Here is a 27,658-nt window from a genome sequence, read left to right as displayed (position 1 = left end):
TATCTGGAGGAGGTGAGACGCAATATAAGTTCATCATTTTTAAACTCAGGTTACAAGCAAGAAGGTAATACTTTTCACACTGTCATAGCAGTTAAAATCTTCATATGGCAAGTTCTCAGGGTTTTATAAAGCTACGATGTGTAAATATTTCTGTCAACCGCAAGGGCAAATAAGAAAACACTTTAATGGTTTAATAAATAAATGCTTAAATACAGATCATTCTGTGACTTATCTTTTGGGAAAAACTGAAATAGCCAGGTGATATTTCTTCACTGTTATATGTAAGACAATAGGTAATGATTAACTCCCACCATTACATTTCAGTCATTTAGTAGATGCTCTTATCCAGAGCAATTAGGGTTAAGTACCTTGCTCAAGGGCACATGAACAGTTTTTTCACATAATGGGCTCAGGGATTTGAACCAGCAATCTTTTGATTTCTGTCCCAACACTCTTAACCGCTAAGCTACCTGCCGGCATCCCAGTTAATTTCACAACAGCATTTTATTTCACAGACATGTATTCCACTAAACATTTGGTTGTCATTGAGTAAATGAAAGTCAACTATACCATATGTTCAGCTAAGCATTGGAATGGTCCAACCAACTGGGGAATCAAAAGAGAACTAAATGGACCAGCAACAACATTTGATGAAGTGTTAAATCCTAACGATGCTGTATTTTCTAACGATGCTGCATTATAATATTGAGTGACAGTTGATAGAGCAGGCTCAGTGTTTCCTGTGGAAAGCCCATGGCTCCTGTGTGACTGTTCCTGTGTGACTGTTCCTGTGTGACTGTTCCTGTGTCACTGTTCCCATTGGAACCAGTGGCTGTTCAAATGCAGAGATCAAAGAACTTCCTAGCCCTTGATGGCAGGATGACCTGTCTGTGCTCTGTCCCCTTCTACCCCTTTTCTCCACCCACTTACCTCAGAACTGGAGGGTAAAGCACCCCAAGGGAACCAACACCAAGACAATACACCACTGTATTTCAGGGTGCATTTAGTATTAAACTACTAGTAGACCACCAAGAAAAATGTGCAATCTGATATAAATATTTGACTTCCTAACCTTCGGTCCAATAGCATAATGTTATACAATTGTGCAATGACAGTTTTATGTGAGCATGAATAGGCCACACTTCCACTATTGTGTAGTTTATATCACTTTAAGTTTGAATGTATATTTTATTGAGTCCAGTAATTATAGGTGTAATAATTAAAATAATACAAAAAGCCTTAGAGGCCGGTTTATATTTGGTGTCTGTTCCCAGAGCTGGTCCCGTGTGGCTCAGTTGGTAGAGCATGGCACTTGCAATGCCAGGGTTGTTGGTTTGAATCTCATGGGGGACCAGTATAAGCAAAATATGAAATTATATGCTCTCACAACTGTAAATCATCCTGGATGAAAGTATGTTCAAATGTCTGGTGGCAGGTAGCCTCGCGGTAAAGACCATTGGGGTAGAAACAGAAAGGTTTTTAGTTTGAATCCCTGAGCTAACTAAGTGAAAAATCTGTTGATGTGCCCATGAGCAAGCACCCTATAGGACTGTCTGCTAAAATGTAAATGTCTGTAAACCAGCCGTAAAACTAAAGATCACAAAGCATATACAGTAGGCTATAGATCAAGTAAGGTTCATGGCATTTATAGTCAGCTGTAATATACCTTCTGGGATGAGAAGGAAACTTCTCTGTGGTTATAGCTATATATATATGACTATATATATGACAGCTGACTATATGTAACAGGGTATTGCAAAGAAGGGTAGGCATCTGCTATACTGTGTATTTTTACTGACCCTGTATATAGTATTCTTACTTACTTTCTTGTGTTCTTCATTTTCTTTCTCTTGTTTTTGTTCTAATTTGTTATTTTTTTGTACTACTTAGTTATTGATTACTGGATTGCTGGGTTTAGAGCTCGCAAGAAAGGCATTTAACTGTACTTGTGAAAAAATGTAATAATTATGATTAAATAACACAACCATCAGCTGTTAATATCATGTCACCGTGCTAGGTTGCTAGTTTTTACATTTATTTATACAACTTAGTTAACAGGTTGATTTTTGTCTACAATGTTTATACAATGTTGATATATTGTTTTAATAATATTGGCTTGTAATCGTATGCATCTCCAGTACTTAACGGCACCAGTGGAGTTCATTCCTCTAATCTTTCAACATTCTTGTACAACAAACATTATTCAGAGACCATGCCACAATACCGTAAAGTAAACTGGGGGCTGCAAGTATTTAAAACATGTATTACAATGTATCCCCAGGATGTTATCTGTTTTATTGTTGTCGCATTCACAAGGATGTGTTATTCGTTTTTATCCAGTGGTCCTACAAAAATATTCAATAGGACTGTATGCCTTTACATTTAGCTAACATGATTTCAGTGTTTTACATGAGGCATAATTCCAAAACAAATTTCCATATACATGAAGGTGTTAAAAATGTCTTTTAAGAGACCAATGATATCACACAGCCAGCATTTGTGACAAATCAGTCTGAATATAGAGAATCACCGACAGTGGGGGGGGGGGGGGATTATCTGGGGGGGGTTTATGGATTTATGGCAGATGAATATGCTTGGCTATGAGTTCAGTAGTGGCTCGGGGGTATCAGGGGCTGTCACAACATTTCCAGATGTAGGTTACATCTCGATGTGTAGAGAGAGCTGTAAAAAGCCACACATATTGTATAGTAGTCATTATGGTTCATTGTAGATTATCACAACTTGTAATGCTGGTTAAGGAATTCTATTTGGATCTACAGGAGCACTGAGCGGTACGTTGCTAAACTGACATTAAAAAAAAGATATATAATTTAAACATCCGTATTCAGTCCTAATATTTATTTATTTTTAAATTAAAAGGGAACATTTTCTGTTTGGTATAAAGATATTTCCAAATCACTTTCCTAGGTTAAGAACAAAATGCATGTTAAGGAGATATACCTACCATGTATGGTAATCACTGTTCTCTAAAAAAGGAGAAGAACAAAATGCATGTTAAGGAGATATACCTACCATGTATGGTAATCACTGTTCTCTAAAAAAGGAGAAGAACAAAATGCATGTTAAGGAGATATACCTACCATGTATGGTAATCACTGTTTTCTAAAAAAGGAGAAGAACAAAATGCATGTTAAGGAGATATACCTACCATGTATGGTAATCACTGTTCTCTAAAAAAAGAACAAAATGCATGAAGATATAACATGTATGGAATGCATGTTAAGGAGATATACCTACCATGTATGGTAATCACTGTTCTCTAAAAAAGGAGAAGAACAAAATGCATGTTAAGGAGATATACCTACCATGTATGGTAATCACTGTTCTCTAAAAAAGGAGAAGAACAAAATGCATGTTAAGGAGATATACCTACCATGTATGGTAATCACTGTTCTCTAAAAAAGGAGAAGAACAAAATGCATGTTAAGGAGATATACCTACCATGTATGGTAATCACTGTTCTCTAAAAAAGGAGAAGAACAAAATGCATGTTAAGGAGATATACCTACCATGTATGGTAATCACTGTTCTCTAAAAAAGGAGAAGAACAAAATGCATGTTAAGGAGATATACCTACCATGTATGGTAATCACTGTTCTCTAAGGAGATAAAAAGGAGAAGAACAAAATGCATGTTAAGGAGATATACCTACCATGTATGGTAATCACTGTTCTCTAAAAAAGAACAAAATGAGAAGAACAAAATGCATGTTAAGGAGATATACCTACCATGTATGGTAATCACTGTTCTCTAAAAAAGGAGAAGAACAAAATGCATGTTAAGGAGATATACCTACCATGTATGGTAATCACTGTTCTCTAAAAAAAGGAGAAGAACAAAATGCATGTTAAGGAGATATACCTACCATGTATGGTAATCACTGTTCTCTAAAAAAGGAGAAGAACAAAATGCATGTTAAGGAGATATACCTACCATGTATGGTAATCACTGTTCTCTAAAAAGGAGAAGAACAAAATGCATGTTAAGGAGATATACCTACCATGTATGGTAATCACTGTTCTCTAAAAAAGGAGAAGAACAAAATGCATGTTAAGGAGATATACCTACCATGTATGGTAATCACTGTTCTCTAAAAAAGGAGAAGAACAAAATGCATGTTAAGGAGATATACCTACCATGTATGGTAATCACTGTTCTCAAAAAAAAAAGGAGAAGAACAAAATGCATGTTAAGGAGATATACCTACCATGTATGGTAATCACTGTTCTCTAAAAAAAAGGAGAAGAACAAAATGCATGTTAAGGAGATATACCTACCATGTATGGTAATCACTGTTCTCTAAAAAGGAGAAGAACAAAATGCATGTTAAGGAGATATACCATGTATGGTAATCACTGTTCTCTAAAAAGGAGAAGAACAAAATGCATGTTAATCACTGTTCTACCATGTATGGTAATCACTGTTCTCTAAAAAAGGAGAAGAACAAAATGCATGTTAAGGAGATATACCCACCTAAAAAAAGGAGAAGATGTTAAGGAGACAAAATGCATGTTAAGGAGATATACCTACCATGTATGGTAATCACTGTTCTCTAAAAGGAGAAGAACAAAAAGGAGAAGAACAAAAAGAACATGTTAAGGAGATATACCTACCATGTATGGTAATCACTGTTCTCTAAAAAAGGAGAAGAACAAAATGCATGTTAAGGAGATATACCTACCATGTATGGTAATCACTGTTCTCTAAAAAAGGAGAAGAACAAAATGCATGTTAAGGAGATATACCTACCATGTATGGTAATCACTGTTCTCTAAAAAGGAGAAGAACAAAACAAAATGCATGTTAAAAAAGGAGAAGAACAAAGGAGATATACCTACCATGTATGGTAATCACTGTTCTCTACCATGTAAAAAAGGAGAAGAACAAAATGCATGTTAAGGAGATATACCTACCATGTATGGTAATCACTGTTCTCTAAAAAAGGAGAAGAACAAAATGCATGTTAAGGAGATATACCTACCATGTATGGTAATCACTGTTCTCTAAAAAAGGAGAAGAACAAAATGCATGTTAAGGAGATATACCTACATGTATGGTAATCACTGTTCTCTAAAAAAGGAGAAGAACAAATGCATGTTAAGGAGTATGGTAATCACTGTTCTCTAAAAAGGAGAAGAACAAAATGCATGTTAAGGAGATATACCTACCATGTATGGTAATCACTGTTCTCTAAAAAAGGAGAAGAACAAAATGCATGTTAAGGAGATATACCTACCATGTATGGTAATCACTGTTCTCTAAAAAGGAGAAGAACAAAATGCATGTTAAGGAGATATACCTACCATGTATGGTAATCACTGTTCTCTAAAAAAAAAGGAGAAGAACAAAATGCATGTTAAGGAGATATACCTACCATGTATGGTAATCACTGTTCTCTAAAAAGGAGAAGAACAAAATGCATGTTAAGGAGATATACCTACCATGTATGGTAATCACTGTTCTCTAAAAAAGGAGAAGAACAAAATGCATGTTAAGGAGATATACCTACCATGTATAAAAAAGGAGAAGGTAATCACTGTTCTCTAAAAAAGGAGAAGAACAAAATGCATGTTAAGGAGATATACCTACCATGTATGGTAATCACTGTTCTCTAACTGTTCTCTAAAAGGAGAAGAACAAAATGCATGTTAAGGAGATATACCTACCATGTATGGTAATCACTGTTCTCTAAAAAAGGAGAAGAACAGAATGCATGTTAAGGAGATATACCTACCATGTATGGTAATCAAATGCATGTTAAGGAGATATACCTACCATGTATGGTAATCACTGTTCTCTAAAAAAGGAGAAGAACAAAATGCATGTTAAGGAGATATACCTACCATGTATGGTAATCACTGTTCTCTAAAAAAGGAGAAGAACAAAATGCATGTTAAGGAGATATACCTACCATGTATGGTAATCACTGTTCTCTAAAAAAGGAGAAGAACAAAATGCATGTTAAGGAGATATACCTACCATGTATGGTAATCACTGTTCTCTAAAAAAGGAGAAGAACAAAATGCATGTTAAGGAGATATACCTACCATGTATGGTAATCACTGTTCTCTAAAAAGGAGAAGAACAAAATGCATGTTAAGGAGATATACCTACCATGTATGGTAATCACTGTTCTCTAAAAAAGGAGAAGAACAAAATGCATGTTAAGGAGATATACCTACCATGTATGGTAATCACTGTTCTCTAAAAAAGGAGAAGAACAAAATGCATGTTAAGGAGATATACCTACCATGTATGGTAATCACTGTTCTCTAAAAAAGGAGAAGAACAAAATGCATGTTAAGGAGATATACCTACCATGTATGGTAATCACTGTTCTCTAAAAAAGGAGAAGAACAAAATGCATGTTAAGGAGATATACCTACCATGTATGGTAATCACTGTTCTCATGTATGGTAATCAAAAAAGGAGAAGAACAAAATGCATGTTAAGGAGATATACCTACCATGTATGGTAATCACTGTTCTCTAAAAAAGGAGAAGAACAAAATGCATGTTAAGGAGAGATATACCTACCATGTATGGTAATCACTGTTCTCTAAAAAAGGAGAAGAACAAAATGCATGTTAAGGAGATATACCTACCATGTATGGTAATCACTGTTCTCTAAAAAAGGAGAAGAACAAAATGCATGTTAAGGAGATATACCTACCATGTATGGTAATCACTGTTCTCTAAAAAGGAGAAGAACAAAATGCATGTTAAGGAGATATACCTACCATGTATGGTAATCACTGTTCTCTAAAAAAGGAGAAGAACAAAATGCATGTTAAGGAGATATACCTACCATGTATGGTAATCACTGTTCTCTAAAAAAGGAGAAGAACAAAATGCATGTTAAGGAGATATACCTACCATGTATGGTAATCACTGTTCTCTAAAAAAGGAGAAGAACAAAATGCATGTTAAGGAGATATACCTACCATGTATGGTAATCACTGTTCTCTAAAAAAGGAGAAGAACAAAATGCATGTTAAGGAGATATACCTACCATGTATGGTAATCACTGTTCTCTAAAAAGGAGAAGAACAAAATGCATGTTAAGGAGATATACCTACCATGTATGGTAATCACTGTTCTCTAAAAAAGGAGAAGAACAAAATGCATGTTAAGGAGATATACCTACCATGTATGGTAATCACTGTTCTCTAAAAAGGAGAAGAACAAAATGCATGTTAAGGAGATATACCTACCATGTATGGTAATCACTGTTCTCTAAAAAAAAGGAGAAGAACAAAATGCATGTTAAGGAGATATACCTACCATGTATGGTAATCACTGTTCTCTAAAAAAGGAGAAGAACAAAATGCATGTTAAGGAGATATACCTACCATGTATGGTAATCACTGTTCTCTACCTAAAAAGGAGAAGAACAAAATGCATGTTAAGGAGATATACCTACCATGTATGGTAATCACTGTTCTCTAAAAAAGGAGAAGAACAAAATGCATGTTAAGGAGATATACCTACCATGTATGGTAATCACTGTTCTAAAAAAGGAGAAGAACAAAATGCATGTTAAGGAGATATACCTACCATGTATGGTAATCACTGTTCTCTAAAAAAGGAGAAGAACAAATGCATGTTAAGGAGATATACCTACCATGTATGGTAATCACTGTTCTCTAAAAAGGAGAAGAACAAAATGCATGTTAAGGAGATATACCTACCATGTATGGTAATCACTGTTCTCTAAAAAAAGGAGAAGAACAAAATGCATGTTAGGAGAAGAGATATACCTACCATGTATGGTAATCACTGTTCTCTAAAAAGGAGAAGAACAAAATGCATGTTAAGGAGATATACTACCATGTATGGTAATCACTGTTCTCTAAAAAGGAGAAGAACAAAATGCATGTTAAGGAGATATACCTACCATGTATGGTAATCACTGTTCTCTAAAAAAGGAGAAGAACAAAATGCATGTTAAGGAGATATACCTACCATGTATGGTAATCACTGTTCTCTAAAAAAGGAGAAGAACAAAATGCATGTTAAGGAGATATACCTACCATGTATGGTAATCACTGTTCTCTAAAAAAGGAGAAGAACAAAATGCATGTTAAGGAGATATACCTACCATGTATGGTAATCACTGTTCTCTAAAAAAGGAGAAGTACGTTCCAACAGTGGCCAACAATAATTGAGTGGTTTTCAAATCGTATTAGCGTTTACACCGTACAATTTAAATGTACTAAGATTTCAGATGTGATGTGTTTTGTTTTGCTGCGGCTAATGTAAAATTGTGATGTTGCGTCATAATGGCAATAGAGTTTATCAGACTGCAATGATAATATAATCGACATGTGAAGTGTTGGTCCCATGTTTCATGAGCTGAAAGAAAAGATCCTAAAAATGTTCCAAATGCACAAACAGCTTATTTCTCTCAAATTTTGTGCACAAATCTGTTAGAGAGCATTTCTCCTTTGCCAAGATAATCCACCCACCTGATAGGTGTGGCATATGAAGAAGTTGATTAAACAGCATGATCATTATACAGGTCCACCTTCTGCTGGGGGACAATAAAAGGCCTCTCTCTAAAATGTGCAGTTTTGTCACACAACACAATGCTACAGATGTCTCAAGTTTTAAGCACACGTGAAATTGGCATGCTGACTGCAGAGATGTCCACCAGAGCTGTTGCCAAAGAATTGAGTGTTAATTTCTCCACCATAAATTGCCTCCAACGTCGTTTTAGAGAATTTGGCAGTACCAACCGGCCTCACAACCGCAGATCATGTGTTACCACACAAGCCCAGGTCTTCCACATCCGGTTTCTTCACTTGTGGGATCGTCTGAGATCAGCATCTCTGACAGCTGATGAAACTGAGGAGTAATTCTGTCTGAAATAAGGTCAGTTTCTGAAAATGAATTCTTATTTTCATTCTGAAAACTCATTCTTATTGTCTGGACCTGGCTCCCCAGTGCGCCTACGCCCTCCCAGGCCCACCCATGGCTGCCCCACTGCCCAGTCATGTGAACTTCATATATTATGGCCTAATGAATTGATTTCAATTGACTGATCTCCTTATATGAACTGTAATTCAGTAAAACGTTTGAAATGATTGCATGTTGCGTTTATATTTTTTGTTGAAATGAAGTAAAAGATGCAGACTTTTGGCCATGTACATTCAGTCGATCTTTCTCACCTGTCAGTTGAATCATTAACTAAAGCCAGGCCATAAAGCTATAGTTTATGGAAAGTTTAATCATGGTGGGTGGGTTGTAAAGATTGGGCCTGTTATTGCCTTCAGCCAGTACCCATTGCATGGTCTTACCTTTTGCCTCTGAACCTACAAACCTGGAAGGCAGGTAGCGGGAGGTTGTTGTTGTTTTGCATTTTTGTTTAATGTATGTTGGAATATAACTGCCTGGGAATATAATGCTTCATTAGGTAGTGTTAAAGGTTGTGCAACAGATCTCTACTGTCCAGATATGCTAATTTGGCCTTCTCCCTGCTAAATTTGCATCATTCTGAGAATGTGGATGTAGAGTGTCTTCTTCTGGACATGTGGGTAAGGCTACTGTGACAGATGCAGGCATCTCTTGGGTGTCCAATGAGGTTTAATTGGTTGTTATGTGACAGTAAGAGGAACTGGGAGAGTTCTAGGTCCATTTCCTTCTTAGAGGAATCCGGTTTTACAGTCTGTTACAAAGCAGACAACCCAAATGGTAACAATCCAAAATATAAACATCATTATTCATTGTTTTGGATATAATTAGTTAGTTTTTACATCATACCAAAAATTATATATTAAAATGGAGTACTGAGTGCTTATTTACCAAAACACTAGCCAGTTCAGTAGTTATTTTATCGTGCATATATTTAGAAATATATTTCCTGAGATTTGGAACTTACTATTAACTTACGATTAGCTATTTCTACAGCATTATCTGCACCCTATTAGATCATCATTTAATTCTGTGCAGAATAGACATACTTCCTTCTTTATTACACAAGTCTATTGAAAATCAAGGGAAATACATTGGAAATACCTTAATGTTTTTTATACCAATTTTAGAATAACACAATTGGATAAAGTGTTTTGAAATGAGTAAATTTACTTTCATTATTACAATTGATGTGAAATAGTTAAACCACTAATTATGTACATAGTTATTTAATGAAAAATTAAACTATCCAAACATAAATTTTAGTTCAAAATAAATCTAAATATGTACTTTACTACATTGAGAAGATAAGAAAGTGGTCTTCTCAAAACGTACTTTGTAACAAGTCCTTGTACCTATTTACTAAGATCCGCAATAAAAAAACATTTGTGATTAGAGCCATTGCTACACTGCTAAATGACACTTTGTGTGCCAAAATGTAAATTAAATTGGGGAATTGACAATATACTGTAGATAGGTGACATTATGCAATTCATACAGTAATTCATACAGTACAAATATAACAATTATATGTATGCATATGTAGTTTATTTGACACTTAAAAAAAAAACTTGTAGTAGGTATATTTACATGTTTTTGCATTCTTCATTCTAACATCACCTGTAAGGAAACTGGACTGGTGACTTGAACAATGTAATGAGTGTAGTATGTAGTGCCAGGGCTCTCCAACCCTGTTACTGGAGAGCTAGCTACCTTCCTGTAGGTTTCCACTCCAACGCTGTTACTGGAGAGCTAGCTACCTTCCTGTAGGTTTCCACTCCAACCCTGTTACTGGAGAGCTAGCTACCTTCCTGTAGGTTTCCACTCCAACGCTGTTACTGGAGAGCTAGCTACCTTCCTGTACGTTTCCACTCCAACCCTGTTACTGGAGAGCTAGCTACCTTCCTGTAGGTTTCCACTCCAACCCTGTTACTGGAGAGCTAGCTACCTTCCTGTAGGTTTCCACTCCAACGCTGTTACTGGAGAGCTAGCTACCTTCCTGTAGGTTTCCACTCCAACCCTGTTACTGGAGAGATAGCTACCTTCCTGTAGGTTTCCACTCCAACGCTGTTACTGGAGAGCTAGCTACCTTCCTGTAGGTTTCCACTCCAACCCTGTTACTGGAGAGCTAGCTACCTTCCTGTAGGTTTCCACTCCAAACCTGTTACTGGAGAGCTAGCTACCTTCCTGTAGGGTTCCACTCCAACCCTGTTACTGGAGAGCTAGCTACCTTCCTGTAGGTTTCCACTCCAACCCTGTTACTGGAGAGCTAGCTACCTTCCTGTAGGTTTCCACTCCAACCCTGTTACTGGAGAGCCAGCTACCTTCCTGTAGGTTTCCACTCCAACCCTGTTACTGGAGAGCTAGCTACCCTTCTGTAGGTTTCCACTCCAACCCTGTTACTGGAGAGCTAGCTACCTTCCTGTAGGTTTCCACTCCAACCCTGTTACTGGAGAGCTAGCTACCTTCCTGTAGGTTTCCACTCCAACCCTGTTACTGGAGAGCCAGCTACCTTCCTGTAGGTTTCCACTCCAACCCTGTTACTGGAGAGCTAGCTACCCTTCTGTAGGTTTCCACTCCAACCCTGTTACTGGAGAGCCAGCTACCTTCCTGTAGGTTTCCACTCCAACCCTGTTACTGGAGAGCCAGCTACCCTTCTGTAGGTTTCCACTCCAACCCTGTTACTGGAGAGCCAGCTACCTTCCTGTAGGTTTCCACTCCAACCCCAGTTGTAACTAACCTGATTCTGATTATCAACCAGCTAATTAGTAGAATCAGGTGTGCTAAGTGAGATTTGGATTGAAAACCTACAGGAGGGTAGCTATCCAGAAACAGCGAACCCTGGCTATACTATTTATTTATCTAGAAAAGTCAGTTAAGAACAAATTCTTATTTACAATGACGGCCAAATCCTAACCCAGACAAGGCTTTGCTAATTGTGCACCACCCTATGGGACTCCCAATAACAGCCGGTTGTGATACAGCCTGGAATCAAACCAGGGTCTCTAGTGACACCTCTAGCACTGAGAAACAGTGCCTTAGACCGCTGTGCCACTCAGGAGTCTTTTATCTGGACATTTTGAAGTTGAACATACATTAGACAATAATAACTAGAAGAGTTTGAAATGGAATAATTTACAGTCGTCCCAGCAGCGTCCATATGTTTTGAAACAACTATTGATGTAATTAATGACAGTAATCCTGTGATGTTTCTTCTCACCTCTCGTCACCCTGTTTCTTTATCATACTGTAATGCTTCCACCTAGTGGTCCAGTCTGATAATGAAGTCAGTACGGGTATGATACAATATCAAAATACAGGTGAAATAATGCCCTATATGTCGCTTCTCTAGGCTCTACGACTATGCAACAAAAATACAACTATCGCAGAAATACACCATAATGAATTGTAAAAAATGATCAGTAATTATGGTGCGTAGTTGCATACTTCACATTGGAAAACAAATCGATGCTATTGAAATGCCATTAACACATTGTTCTTCATACATAGATATCATTCAACTCCAGTGATAGTCGTCTCTTTCTCTGGCTGGAAGCAGGTGCAAGAGGTCTGCAGAATTCTGCGGAAAGACAATTTCAACATCGTACACAATATACATTCATAATCAGAAAGCGGTGTTAAAATAAAATACTTGTTACTGTAGACAAACTATGATGAAATGACTGTGATATGTGGTTGTCTCACCAACCACCTTAAGATGAATGCACTAACTTTAAGTCTTAACTATCACTTAATAAACTGTTATAGGTATGTACTGTGTGTCATTCTCTACTGTGAGTTACCGTAATGGGAGGTGTCTTGGTCCAGGTGGATTGTGGTCTCCTCCTGTGGCCATTTGTTGCATAAATCCCCACGCATCTCAATGTAGTTGTTCTCCTCCACATCTAAACACACAACAGTGCAGTTTGGGAAATGGAATGTTCCATGTGAATGTTCCATGTGAATGTTCTATGTGAATGTTCCATGTGAATGTTCCATGTGGATGTTCCATGTAAATGTTCCATGTGAATGTTCCATGTGAATTTTCTATGTGAATGTTCCATGTGAATGTTCCATGTGAATTTTACATGTGAATGTTCCGTGTAAATGTTCCGTGTGAATGTTCCATGTGAATGTTCAATGTGAATGTTCCATGTGAATGTTCCATGTGAATGTTCCATGTGAATGTTCTATGTGAATGTTCCATGTAAATGTACCATGTAAATGTTCTATGTGAATGTTCCATGTGAATGTTCCATGTGAATGTTCCATGTGAATGTTCCATGTGAATGTTCTATGTGAATGTTCCATGTAAATGTACCATGTAAATGTTCTATGTGAATGTTCCATGTGAATGTTCCATGTGAATGTTCCATGTAAATGTTCCATGTGAATGTTCCATGTGAATGTTCCATGTGAATGTACCATGTGAATGTTCCATGTGAATGTTCCATGTAAATGTTCCATGTGAATGTTCCATGTGAATGTACCATGTGAATGTTCCATGTGAATGTTCCATGTGAATGTTCCATGTAAATGTTCCATGTGAATGTTCCATGTGAATGTTCTATGTGAATGTTCCATGTGAATGTTCCATGTGAATGTTCCATGTGAATGTTCCATGTAAATGTTCCATGTGAATGTTCCATGTGAATGTTCCATGTGAATGTTCCATGTGAATATTCCATGTGAATGTTCCTTGTGAATGTTCTATGTGAATTTTCCATGTAAATGTTCCATTTGAATGTACCATGTGAATTTTCCATAGAAATGCAACAAAACGCATAAAGTAGATACTTACATTCAGTCTGACTTTGACCTTTTCTCTTTTTCTGACGCCTCTTCTTCAAATGTAGAATGGCGACGACCAGTGTCGTCAGTGCAAATGCAAAGAGACCAAATGCAGCCACAGCTGACCTGTGACCTTTTCCCGAAACAAATGCCACAGTTTAATTCTAAATATATTCATGAATCTTTAAAAAGGTACTGTGTTCTGTAGTACCCTATCCCCTGATTCATATTTGTGCCTTCAAAGCTTGATTCAATACATACCGTGCTACTCAATTAAAGGACAAGTAATGGGCAGGTCTACTGTACTGTCCAGAGAGAACGGTTCTGGACCAATAGTATGCAGAAAGTCCATGAGGAGTTACTGTACCTCTGCATGTTGGGACAACTGGGCTGAAGCCTTCCTCACTTATTTCGTTCATTGCCACACAGGTCATCTTTCCAGGCGTATGGCTGTCCAGGAATAGAACAGGACCTGAGCTCAGGGTCTGATTGGACCCTGTCCAGGCAAATGGCTGCTCGGTCCAGATCATCACAACTCTGTCTCCTTTATCAACAGAGCAGGTCAGAACAACTCTCCCATCAAAAGTACAGGAGGTTCTCACCTTTGGTTTGGAAACAGGTTCTGAAATGTAAATCAATCGTGTCACACAAATATACACTCACACAGTGCAAAGTCAATCATCAAGCTACAACAGAGAATATTATTTTCAGTCAAAATGAAGCAAATAAATTAACATTCATGGTCAATAAATGAACGAAAGCCAAAATAAAAAAAAACTCAAATTCGTACGTTAAAGGGGCAATTTGCAAGTGGGTACATCAATTTTTGGACTTAAATTAATGATATACCCATTGATTCTTGAAGAATATTACTTATAAATGCCTCATGAGCTTAGTTCAACTGTAATACCCCACCAGAAACCAATATATAAGCCTGTTTTACTCCATTGTTTATAAACAATGTGATTGTAAACAGACTGTATAGTTTAAAACATTGTTAATACAGTAATCTTGATATTGTGCATCCATAGCTCAGTCTGAATTTGAGAGTTGATACATTTTTTACAGCCCCATCCCTCAGCTGTTTACCAAAACAATGGCTGGGTGTACACCGTTATTGTTTGAATTGCAGATTGCCCCTTTAATCAACATAGCTGTGTGTGCTTGTGCTAAAATTTCCCTGACAAATTGAAAAATGATGTTTTAGATTATAGCAGATGTCAAAATTTTTAGTAATTTCAAACAACTCACCTAGAATACTGAGCTCAATGTGCCGCTCGGATAAACGGCCTCCATTTTCACTGTATTGATGAACAGTATAATTTCCACTGTCTCTTTTCAGTCCTTCATTAAACTTCAGTGAACCATTTCGAAAGATCTCACACCTATCCATTAAATTAACAAGCGTACCATTTCTAGCTATTGACATATCTGTATTATCATGTTTCCATCTTATGTCAGAGTTCTTGGCGTGTAAGTGCATTTTAGGGTGAAGGAATATGGAGTTTCCTACTCGTCCAACTACTCTGATGTCTTCTGCAACAACTGAAAATAAAGCATTTCAATGCTTTAAAATAGATGCGCAAAAAACTATTGTTTAAAATATTTTTTGGACTTATCAAGAAAAACTATTCAGCCTACTTACCATAGCTTATGTAGAGGTGAAGAAGCATCATCCACATTGGAAGCCCACCAGTAGATGTTAAAACTCTCAGAGTATGGGGTGAGGACATGTTTGTAAACTAGAAAGTTTGGCATGAAATGAATGTGTAGTTGTCATTACGCTCAGACAGTTCTGTTTCCTGCTATGGGGAAATGGCCCACTAGTCATGAAACCACAGCATATGGGTTCAGACATTCTACAAGTTTCACTCACTGAATAGAGAAATGTAAAAAAAATATTTTGTGCTTACAACTAAGCACAGTGTAAACAATGTCAACTCACCTCCATGTCCTACTCATGTTTTCACTTTTAAAAATGTATACATTATTTCACCATTACTTAACCAGGTAAGCCAGTTGAGAACAAGTTCTCATTTACAACTGCGACCTGGCCAAGATAAAGCAAAGCAGTGCGACAAAAATAACACAGAGTGACACATGGGATAAACAAACGTACAGTCAACAACACAATAACACTTCTTCTCTCCATGAAGAGCAGGCTGATCACAGGCCAGGCAGAGCTACTGAGCTGTAGAAACACTAATAGGTGTGGCTGCGGGACGCTGTTCATATGCAAGTTGTACTGTTTCTTTTTTAGCTACTCTGCAAAGCACACTCATTAACCACTTCATATAAAATATAGAATTCTAACCTGCTAAAGTACCCAATGCATTTTACACTCTGGGCCTAGTTTGCCTTGCCCTGTTGATGCGCATCAGACCGTTTCATTTTCACATCAGTTAGCCACTTTACCACAGCTTGCTAAAACAGTGTACTTGCAATGCAAAGTATCAGTCCTATTTTCTTATCTACATGTTTCAAAATCAGTTATTTCTGAAAAGACAATAAACGATGCAATGGAAGGCGTTTCATTCTCTTGATCTTGATAGTTTGGCTACAACTGAGGTTGAAGCAATAGGTTGTAAACTGGAATAGTGCAAAATGAGATACCTGGATGTGTTTTTCTGCTTTGAATAGAGGTCATGCTGATTCCTCCCTGAAAGAGGCACTTCTGCTTCCAACTTTAAAAGAAACGGAGGGAGATTACTTATAAAAAAACAGCATTTATTTCCGTATAGTACATCAGATATGAGTCATCTATATAAAAAAGTTCAATTAAAAAAGTATGATGCTGCAAAATATCACCTAAATTAAATATTTAGAAAAAGTCATACTTATGCTATTTTGAAAGTCATCTGATACAGTACTTAAAGTAATTTCCACAATCTCACAACGTGGTTCTTGTCAAAACATTGATCTTGTGGTCACTTTTTCATGCAAAATTCATACAAAGCTGAAAAGAGAAACAGATTTCAGTAAGAATAATTAATTAAAATGTGTGCAAGACCATTTCTGGGCTCACATAAATATACAATTTATCATAAAAAATGATCTAATCAGGCAAGTCACAAAGTGGGAATGAAACTGTCCTGACATTACCTTGGCAGGCCGGAAGATGAATAGTGGAGTTGCTGGTGCTAACTTTATTCTGAACCATACAGGTCAGGGTTCCTGTCACATCACTCTTCAGTATGATGACACTGTTCTGGTAGTGGTCATAGGCTACACTCCTGGTCAGATTCTGGCCATTCAGGGTCCAGCTGTACTGAAGACCATCTCCCTCTGATGAGCATGTGACCACGGTTTCTCCATGAGGCAGACAGAGGTGAGACAACACTGGCTCTGACACCGGGGCTGACAGACACAAACACAGAGACCTTACTGCCATGTAGCATGTTCGAACAAAACACTGGCAATATTATGGTCTTTCAATGATCTCCCTCACAACCAGGATGGATGCAGGATGATTGGTAAACAAAAAAAAGGTTATGTACCTTTTATCTCAAGTAGCATGTTGACTTTGTGCAACACTCGTCCCTCTGAATTATATGTTTCCAATTGGTAATCTCCACTGTCTTCTTCTATAACTCTGTCCAGTCTGAATGTTCCATTATTAAAGAACTCGGAGCGATTCACATAATCCTGATGCAGTTTAGATCTCCAGTCTTCTCCAGTTTGGAAGTTCAGAATACGATTATCACCTTTCTTCAATGTAATTTTTTCTTCCCTTGTGTTTGCAGTCAGGTGGAATGACATAGATTCTCCCAGAGCCGCATAACATTGATGATCTCTACTCTCCTCAGTGAGATTACAGATCGTAGCACTAACTGTGGAGCATATATATTATTACAGAACTCAGCATGTAATAATCATTAGTATGTTACATTTGTTATTCTGAAACATCTATATTTAAAGATTTAGGGCTCCCAAGTGGCGCAGCAGTCTAAGGCACTGCATCTCAGTGCTAGGGACGTAATTACAGACCCTGGTTTGATTCCAGACTGTATCACAACCGACTGTGATTGGGAATCCCATAGGGATGCGCACAATTGGCCCAGTGTCAACTGGGTTTTGCTGGGGTAGGCAGTCATTGTAAATAAGAATGTGTTCTTAACTGACTTGCCTGGTTAAATAAATAAGATAGCATTATATAAATAAATTGTAATATCAATCACAATAATAAGAAATCCCAATTAGTGACCATTGAAGAAAATCTATGTTTTCAGAGATACAAAACCATTTTTTGTTTTTGCTAAATTTATGTTTGTGGTAGGTACATTTAGGGACCATCAAATATAATCAATATTATTATTTTTTAAATGTCTAGATTTTCAGAGGTACAAAACCATTTTGTTTCTTTCCATGGCTAAACATGTAAGAGGTAGATACCATAATACCCTGTAATATAACGTCTTACCTTCTGCTGTTGTCAACACCAGAACAAAAATGACCAGGGGGGTCATTCCTCTGCTGCCTGCACAATAATTCAAAATTATGGGTGACCATCTGCTCTCTTTAAAAGTCCTTTATATCAAATAGTGTCTGTTTCAAGTGTTTAAAAAAATAATAATCGAAAGATCGAGACCTACACAAGAATTAAGACAATTTCATAGGAGCAGAACGTGTGCCTCTAACATGCTATCTAGTCAGTTATTTAGACCTACAGTACCAGTCAAACGTTTGGACACACCTACTCATTCAACGCTTTTTCTTGAAGAATAATAGTGAAGACATCCAAACTATGAATGAACACATATGGAATCATGTAGTAAACAAAAAAAATGCTGAACAAAGGAAAGGAAGAACCAAAGTTACCTCTTCTGCAGAGGATCATTTCATTAGAGTTATCAGCCTCAGAAATTGCAGCCCAAATAAATGCTTCACAGAGTTCAGGTAACAGACACATCTCAACATCAACTGTTCAGAAGAAACTGCATGAATCAGGCCTTCATGGTCGAATTACTGCAATGAAACCACTACCAAAGGACACCAATAAAAAGAAGAGACTTGTTTGGGTCAAGAAACACGAGCAATGGACATTAGAACATTGGAAATCTGTCCTTTGGTCTGATGAGTCCAAATTTGAGATTTTTGGTTCCAACCGCTGTGTCTTTGTGAGATGCAGAGTACTGTAGGTGAACGGATGATCTCCGCATGTGTAGTTCCCACCCGGAAGCATGAGGAGGAGGTGTGATGGTGTGGGGGTGCTTTGCTGGTGACACTGTCTGTGATTAATTTAGAATTCAAGGCACACTTAACCAACATGGCTACCACCGAATTCTGCAGCGATCCGCCATCCCATCTGGTTTGAGCTTAGTGGGGCTATCATTTGATTTTTGACAAGACAATGACCCAACACACCTCCAGGTTGTGTAAGGGCTATTTTACCAAGAAGGAGAGTGATGGAGTGTTGCATCAGATGACCTGGCTTCCACAATCACCCGACCTGTAAGGACTGACACTGGAGTCGAAAAGCAGGTACATGGAGTCAAACATTTAATGAGGAACAGACAAGGAACAAGACAGGAACAGCGTTAGCACACGGGTAACAAAACGGCAGGAATGTTAATGCAGCAGTGGGGAACAGAGATGGGGAACTGACAAATATAGGGGAAGTAATAAACAGGAGATTGAGTCCAGGTGAGTCCAATAATACGCTGATACTTGTAACGATGTTGCAGGAGTGCATAATGCTGGAGAGCCTGGCGCCTTCGGGCACCAGGAAGGGGAGGAGGGAGCAGGCGTGACATGACCTTAACCCAATTGAGATGGTTTGGGATGAGTTGGACCGCAGAGTGAAGGAAAAGCAGCCAACAAGTGCTCAGCATATGTGGGAACTCCTTCAAGACTGTTGGAAAAGCATTCCAGGTGAATCTGGCATAGAGAATGCCAAGAGTGTGCGAAACTGTTATCAAGGCTGTCATCTTTGGTTACTTTGAAGAATCTCAAATATAAAATATCCACACACAAAATATACAGACTTTTTTGGTTACTACATGATCCCATATGTGTTATTTCATAGTTTTGATGTCTTCACTATTATTCTACATTGGAGAAAATAGTCCAAATAAAGAAAAACCGTTGAATGAGTATTTGTGTCCAAACTTATGACTGGAACTGTATATTTAACCTATTCTTATACCAGTGTAAAGAGCAGACCATAAGACTGAACCTTATAAAAAACAATAATAACCTGCTAAGCCACACAATGCATGGTCCACTAGTATAACCTCTGTGGTTTCCCCTCGCTCTGACGAAGCACATCAGACTTATGTTCAGAACCGAGTCACCCCAGTTAGCCACTTTTACCACAGCTCTCTGTCTGCTGAGAACATGGACTACAAATATGGACCACTGAAAAACACATTTTGATAGTTTGGTTACAGCATTTCTGCCACCTGAAATAATTGATCCCTCGTTAGCTTGAGAAAACCCCCCACTATCCTCTACCTCTGCAAAAACACTGCTGGCTCAAACTATGACTATGACCAACTATGACCATTGTCAAAATCCTTACACCAAACAGAACCAATAAACCAACGTACGGAAGTTCCAATTAGCCACTAGCTCACTGCTAACTAACCAATACATGCAGGCGTTCCAAGGCCCAGAGATACCAGACAAAATTTGTCAGGCCATGCACAAAAGCTACAAATCATACCGCTAGGTGGCTAGCTGTTGCTAACACAAACAGAGTCCTCCACTGCAAACAATATAGAATCGTTGGGACATCCCTTGGATGTCACAAAATGGTTTACCTTAACTCGGATGGTCCCAGGGAGGTCCCAGAGGACATTTTTAGGATGATCTTCGGTCATGGTCATGGTCCCCTGAATGTTCTTGGGATGCTGTGTCATGCCATGAGACAAGATAGTAGCTACTAAACAATTGGATACCACGAAAACGGGGTAAAAAAAAGAAGGAAATAAAAAAAAACCTGTCTTAGGTCAGTTAGGATCATTACTTTATTTTAATAATATGAAATGTCTGAATAATAGTAAAGAGAATGATTTATTTAAGCTTTTATTTCATCACATTCCCTGTGGGTTTGAAGTTTACATACACTCAACTAATATTTAGTAGCATTGCCCAGAATTTGAATTTTGGCCCATTCCTCCTGACAGAGCTGGTGTAAGTGAGTCAGGTTTGTAGGCCTCCTTGCTCGCACACGCTTTTTCAGTTCTGCCCACACATTTTCTATAGAATTGAGGTCATGGCTTTGTGATGGCCACTCCAATACCTTGACTTTGTTGTCCTTATTAAGCCATTTTGCAACAACTTTGGAAGAATGCTTGGCGTCATTGTCCATTTGGAAGACCCATTTGCGACCAAGCTTAAACTTCCTGACTGATGTCTTGAGATGTTGCTTCAATTTATCCACATAATTTTACTTCCTCATGATCCCATTTATTTTATGAAGTGCACCAGTCCCTCCTGCAGCAAAGCACCCCCACAACATGATGCTGCCACCCTCGTGCTTCACGGATGGGATGGTGTTCTTCGGCTTGCAAGCCTCCCCCTTTTTCCTCCAAACATAACAATGGTCATATGGCCAAACATTTATATTTTTGTTTCATTAGAGCAGAGGACATTTCTCCAAAAAAGTACGATCTTTGTCCCCATGTGCATTTGCAAACCGTAGTCTGGCTATTTTATGTTGGTTTTTGAGTAGTGGCTTCTTCCTTGCTGAGCGGTCTTTCAGGTTATGTCAATATATAGGACTCGTTTTACTCGTTTTACGTTTTACTCGTTTTACTCGTTTTGTACCTGTTTCCTCCAGCATCTTCACAAGGTTGTTTGCTGTTGTTCTGGGAGGGATTGATTTGCCCTTCTCACACCAAAGTATGTTCATCTCTAGGAGACAGAACATATCTCCTTCCTGAGCGGTGTAACGGTTTTAGTCTGGTGAAGGACAAGAGGACCAAGGTGCAGCGTGGTAAGTGTTCATTTTAATAAACAAAATAAACTGAACACTGAAATGACAAAAATAATAAAGAGCGAAAACGAAACAGTTCTGTAAGGAATACGCACAAAACAGAAAACAATCACCCACAACCAAAATGGGGAACACAGGCTATAAACAGCTGCTGATCAACAGCTGCCTCTGATTGAGTACCATACCAGGCCAAACACAGAAATACAACATAGACAAAAGAACATAGACTACCCACCCCAACTCACGCCCTGACCAAACTAACACAAAGACATAATAAAGGAACTAAGGTCAGAACGTGACAAGCGGTATGATGGCTGCGTGGTCCCATGGTGTTTATACTTGCGTACTATTGTTTGTACAGATGAGCGTGGTACCTTCAGACGTGTGGAAATTGCTCTCAAGGATGAACCAGACTTGTGGAGGTCTACCATTTTATTTCTGAGGTCTTCGCTGATTTCTTTTGATTTTCCCATGACGTCAAGCAAAGAGTCACTGAGTCTGAAGGTAGGCCTTGAAATACATCCACAGGTACACCTCCTATTGACTCAAATTATGTCAATTAGCCTATTAGAAGCTTCTAAAGCCATGACATCATTTTTTTGAATTTTCCAAGCTGTTTAAAAGGCACAGTCAACTTAGTGTATGTAAACTTCTGACCCGCTGGAATTGTGATACAGTGAATTATAAGTGAAATAATTTGTCTATAGTTTGTTAATTAACAATAAATTTGTGGAGTGGTTGAATAACGAGTTTTAGCTAAGTGTATGTAAACTTCCGACTTCAACTGTAGATGTTGTTATTTTATTGTGCTACCATTTCCTTTTTAACTCTGCATTGTTGAGAAAGGGCTCGTAAGTAAGCATTTCTGCTTTGCTTTATCTTGGCCAGGTCACAGTTGTAAATGGGAACTTGTTCTCAACTGGACTATCTGGTTAAATAAAGGTCAAATAAAAAATAAAAAGTATTGGTCCCCAAAAACATCGTTGCTGCAGCTATAAGGATATCTAGCTTCATTGACTTCTTAGACACTTGTGCTGTACAATTAATCAACCTGTTTTTACATGCAACGGAATCCACCTTCTTCACAATGAGTGTATGGCGCTTACAGAGATGGATGCCTCGCTTTGCGTTCTAAGGAAACTATGCAGTATTTAGTTTTTTAACATATTATTTCTTACACTGTTACCCCAGGAAATCTTATTACATACAGCCTGGAGGAACTATTGGAAAAAAGAGCAACGTCAACTTACCAACATTACGACCAGGAATGCCACTTTCCTGAAACGGATCCTCTATTTGGACCACCACCCAGGACAATGAATCGGATCCCAGTGGGCGACCCAAAACAACGGCGCAGCAGAAGGGTCAGACGGAGCCGTTTTCTGGTCAGGCTCCGTAGACGGGCACACCGCCCACCGCTCTCGAGTATACTACTTGCCAATGTCCAGTCTCTTGACAACAAGGTATACAAAATTCGAGCAAGGGTTGCCTTCCAGAGAGACAGCAGAGATTGTAACATTCTTTGTTTCACGGAAACATGGCTCACTCTGGATACGTTATCAGAGTCGGTACAGCCACCCCGTTTCTTCATGCATTGCGCCAACAGAAACAAACATCTCTTTGGTAAGAAGAAGGGCGGGGGTGTATGCCTTATGATTAACGAGTCGTGGTGTGATCACAACAACATACAGGAACTCAAGTCCTTTTGTTCAACTGACCTAGAATTCCTTACGATCAAATGACGACAACATTATCTACCAAGAGAATTCTCTTAGAATATTATCACGGCCGTGTATATCCCCCCCAAGCAGACACCCCGATAGCCCTGAAAGAACTTCATTGGACTCTATGTAAACTTGAAACCACATATCAAGAGGCTGCATTTATTGTAGCTGGGGATTTTAACAAGGCTAATCTGAAAACAAGGCTCCCAATTTTTTTTGCAGCATATTGAATGCGCAACCCATGCTGGTCAGACCCTGGATCATTGCTACTCTATTTTAGGTGATGCATACAAAGTCCTCCCTCGCCCTCCTTTCGGCAAATCTGACGACGACTCCATTTTGCTCCCAGCCTTGCTCCCAGCCTATAAAAAGAAACTAAAACAGGAAACGCCCGTGCTAAGGTCTGTTCAACGCTGGTCCGACCAATCGGATTCCACGCTTCAAGATTGCTTCGATCACGTGGACTGGGATATGTTCCGGATAGCTTCGGACAATAACATTGAAGTATACGCTGATTCGGTGAGTGAGTTTATTAGCAAATGCATCGGTGATGTGTTACCCACGGTGGCCATTAAATCCTTCCCCAACCAGAAACTGTGGCTTGATGGCAGCTTTTGCGCAAAACAGAAAGCGCGAACCACTGCTTTTATTAATCATGGCAAGGCGACCGGAAACATGACCGAATACAAACAGTGTAGCTATTCCCTCCGCAAGGCAATCAAACAAACTAAGCATCAGTATAGAGAAAAAGTAGAGTCGCAATTCAACGGCCTAGACAAGAGACGTATGTGGCAGGGTCTACAGTCAATCACGGACTACAAAATGAAAACCAGCCCCGTCGCGGACACGGATGTTTTGCTCCCAGACAAACTAAACAACTTCTTTGCTCGCTTTGAGGACAATACAGTGCCACTGACACGGCCCGCTACCAAAACATGCGGGCTCTCCTTCACCGCAGCCAATATGAGTAAAACATTTAAACGTGTTAACCGTCCCAGACGGCAAAGCTACCGTCCCAGATGGCATTCCTAGCCGTGTCCTCAGAGCATGCGCAGACCAGCTAGCTGGTGTGTTTACAGACATATTCAATCAATCCCTATTCCAGTGTGCTGTTCCCACATGCTTCAAGAGGGCCACCAATATTCATGTTCCTAGGAAATTTAAGGTAACTGAGCTAAATGACTATCGCCCCGTAGCACTCACTTCAGTCATCATGAAGTGCTTTGAGAGACTAGTCAAGGATCTTATGACCTCCGCCCTACCAGACACCCTAGACCCACTCCAATTTGCTCACCGCCCCAATAAGTCGACAGATGACGCAATCGCAACCAGACTGCACACTGCCCTAACCCATCTGGACAAGAGGAATACCTATGTAAGAATGCTGTTCATCGATTACAGCTCAGCATTTAACACCATTGTTTTCTCCAAACTCGTAATTAAGCTCGAGACCCTGTGTCTCGACCCAGCCCTGTGCAACTGGGTCCTGGACTTTATGACGGGCCGCCTCCAGGTGGTGAGGGTAGGAAACAACATCTCCACCCCGCTGATCCTCAACACTGGGGCTCTCTCAGCCCTCTCCTGTACTCCCTGTTCACCCATGACTGCGTGGCCATGTACGCCTCCAACTCAATCAGCAAGTTTGCAGACGACCCTACAGTGGTAGGCTTGATTACCAACAATGACGATACGGCCTACAGGGAGGAGGTGAGGGCCCTCGGAGTGTAGTTTCAGGAAAATAACCTCACACTCAACGTCAACAAAACAAAGGAGATGACCGTGGACTTCAGGAAACAGCAGAGTGAGCCAGTAGTGAAGAAGGTAGAAAGTTTTAAGTTCCTTGGCGTACACATCACAGACAAACTGAATTGGTCCACCCACACAGACAGCGTTGTGAAGAAGGAGCAGCAGCGCCTCTTAAACCTCAGGAGGCTGGAGAAATTTAGCTTGTCACCAAAAACACACACAAACTTTTACAGATGCACAATCGAGAGCATCCTGGCGGGCTGTATCACCGCCTGGTACGGCAACTGCTCCGCCCACAACCGTAAGGCTCTCCAGAGGGTAGTGAGGTCTGCACAACGCATCACCCGATGTCACAGGAAGGCCAAAAAGATTATCAATGACAACAACCACCCGAGCCACTGCCTGTTCACCCCGCTTTCATCCAGAAGTCACGGTCAGTAGAGGTACATCAAAGCTGTGGCCGAGAAACTGAAACACTGCTATTTCAAGGCCATCAGACTGTTAAACAGCCATCTGTTAAACAGCCATCACTAACATTGAGTGGCTTCTGCCAACATAAATACTAATTATCTAGCGACTTTAATAATTAATAAATGGATGTAATAACTAGTCACTTTAACAATGCCACTTTATATAATGTTTACATACCATACATTACTCATCTCATATGTATATACTGTACTCTATACCATCTACTGCATCTTGCCTATGGCGTTCAGCCATCTCTCATCCATATATATACTGTACTCTATACCATCTACTGCATCTTGCCTATGTATATACTGTACTCTATACCATCTACTGCATCTTGCCTATGTCGTTCAGCCATCGCTCATCCATATACACGGCTCAAAAAAATAAAGGGAACACTAAAATAACACATCCTAGATCTGAATGAATGAAATATTCTTATTAAATACTTTTTTCTTTACATAGTTGAATGTGCTGACAACAAAATCACACATAAATTATCAATGGAAATAAAATGTATCAACCCATGGAGGTCTGGGTTTGGAGTCACACTCAAAATTAAAAGTGGAAAACCATACTACAGGCTGATCCAACTTTGATGTAATGTCCTTAAAACAAGTCAAAATGAGGCTCAGTAGTGTGTGTGGCCTCCACGTGCCTGTATGACCTCACTACAACACCTGGGCATGCTCCTGATGAGGTGGCGGATGGTCTCCTGAGTGATCTCCTCCCAGACCTGGACTAAAGCATCCGCCAACTCCTGGACAGTCTGTGGAGCGAGACATGATGTCCCAGATGTGCCCAATTGGATTCAGGTCTGGGGAACGGGCGGGCCAGTCCATAGCATCAATGCCTTTCTCTTGCAGGAACTGCTGAAACACTCCAGCCACATGAGGTCTACCATTGTCTTGCATTAGGAGGAACCCAGAGCCAACCGCACCAGCATAGGATCTCATCTCGGTACCTAATGGCAGTCAGACTACCTCTGGCGAGCACATGGAGGGCTGTGCGGCCCCCCAAAGAAATGCCACCCCACACCATGACTGACCCACTGCCAAACCGGTCATGCTGGAGGATGTTGCAGGCAGCAGAACGTTCTCCATGGCATCTTCAGACTCTGTCACGTCTGTCACATGTGCTCAGTGTGAACCTGCTTTCATCTGTGAAGAGCACAGGGTGCCAGTGGCGAATTTGCCAATCTTGGTGTTCTCTGGCAAATGCCAAACGTCCTGCACGGTGTTGGGCTGTAAGCACAACCCCCACCTGTGGACGTCGGGCCCTCATACCACCCTCATGGAGTCTGTTTCTGACCGTTTGAGCAGACACATGCACATTTGTGGCCTGCTGGAGGTCATTTTGCAGGGTTCTGGCAGTGCTCCTCCTGCTCCTCCTTGCACAAAGGTGGAGGTAGTGGTCCTGATGCTTGTGTTGTTGCCCTCCTACGGGCCTCCTCCACATCTCCTGATGTACTGGCCTGTCTCCTGGTAGCGCCTCCATGTTCTGGACATTACGCTGACAGACACAGCAAACCTTCTTGCCACAGCTCGCATTGATGTACCATCCTGGATGAGCTGCACTACCTGAGCCACTTGTGTGGGTTGTAGACTCCGTCTCATGCTACCACTAGAGTGAAAGCAGCGCCAGCATTCAAAAGTGACCAAAACATCAGCCAGGAAGCATAGGAACTGAGAAGTGGTCTGTGGTCACCACCTGCAGAACCACTCCTTTATTGGGGGTGTCTTGCTAATTGCCTATAATTTCCACCTGTTGTCTATTCCATTTGCACAACAGCATGTGACATTTATTGTCAGTCAGTGTGGCTTCCTAAGTGGACAGTTTGATTTTACAGGAGTGTGATTGACTTGGAGTTACATTGTATTGTTTCAGTATTCCCTTTATTTTTTTGAGCAGTGTATTATATGTACATATTCTTAATCATTCCTTTACACTTGTGTGTGTAAGGTAGTTGTTGTGAAATTGTTAGATTACTTATTAGATATTACTGCGCGGCCGGAACTAGAAGAAAAGCATTTCACTACAGTTGTGTTAACAAC

General features: G+C 39.5%; 1 protein-coding gene and 1 long non-coding RNA gene across 3 annotated transcripts; both read right to left on the bottom strand.

Annotated features, from left to right (window-relative positions):
* Window positions 1-11,982: 11,982 nt before the first annotated feature.
* LOC115119304 (T-cell surface antigen CD2-like) lies at window positions 11,983-15,517 on the bottom strand. Of its 2 annotated transcripts, XM_029648080.2 has the most exons (6): window positions 15,370-15,517; window positions 14,976-15,269; window positions 14,092-14,346; window positions 13,735-13,857; window positions 12,737-12,838; window positions 11,983-12,513 (listed from the first exon to the last, which is right to left on the bottom strand). In XM_029648080.2, the coding sequence occupies exons 1-6, from the start codon at window positions 15,455-15,457 to the stop codon at window positions 12,434-12,436; spliced, it is 942 nt and encodes a 313-aa protein (XP_029503940.1). In that variant the 5' UTR covers window positions 15,458-15,517; the 3' UTR covers window positions 11,983-12,433. The 2 variants fall into 2 exon arrangements, with proteins under 2 accessions (XP_029503940.1, XP_029503941.1); XM_029648081.2 differs by lacking the exon at window positions 14,976-15,269 and having other exon boundaries at window positions 15,370-15,509.
* A 1,053-nt stretch (window positions 15,518-16,570) lies between these two features.
* Window positions 16,571-17,548, bottom strand: LOC115119300 (uncharacterized). The gene is made up of 3 exons (XR_010459875.1): window positions 17,222-17,548; window positions 16,827-17,081; window positions 16,571-16,680 (listed from the first exon to the last, which is right to left on the bottom strand). It is a non-coding gene; the product is annotated as an uncharacterized LOC115119300 (long non-coding RNA).
* Window positions 17,549-27,658: the final 10,110 nt, after the last annotated feature.

This window comes from Oncorhynchus nerka, linkage group LG19 (assembly GCF_034236695.1).
Source record: "Oncorhynchus nerka isolate Pitt River linkage group LG19, Oner_Uvic_2.0, whole genome shotgun sequence".
NCBI lineage: Eukaryota > Metazoa > Chordata > Actinopteri > Salmoniformes > Salmonidae > Oncorhynchus > Oncorhynchus nerka.
This window is presented reverse-complemented; position numbering and strand designations above follow the sequence as displayed.

Excerpts from the sequence above, each read along its gene's own strand:
- LOC115119304 (XM_029648080.2), bottom strand. The coding sequence starts at position 15,457 with ATGTCCTCACCCCATACTCTGAGAGTTTTAACATCTACTGGTGGGCTT. Across the intron at positions 12,839-13,734 it reads AGGTCAAAGTCAGACTGAAT|ATGTGGAGGAGAACAACTAC; the intron begins GTAAGTATCTAC and ends TTGTGTGTTTAG. Across the intron at positions 12,514-12,736 it reads CCAAGACACCTCCCATTACG|AATTCTGCAGACCTCTTGCA; the intron begins GTAACTCACAGT and ends GTCTTTCCGCAG.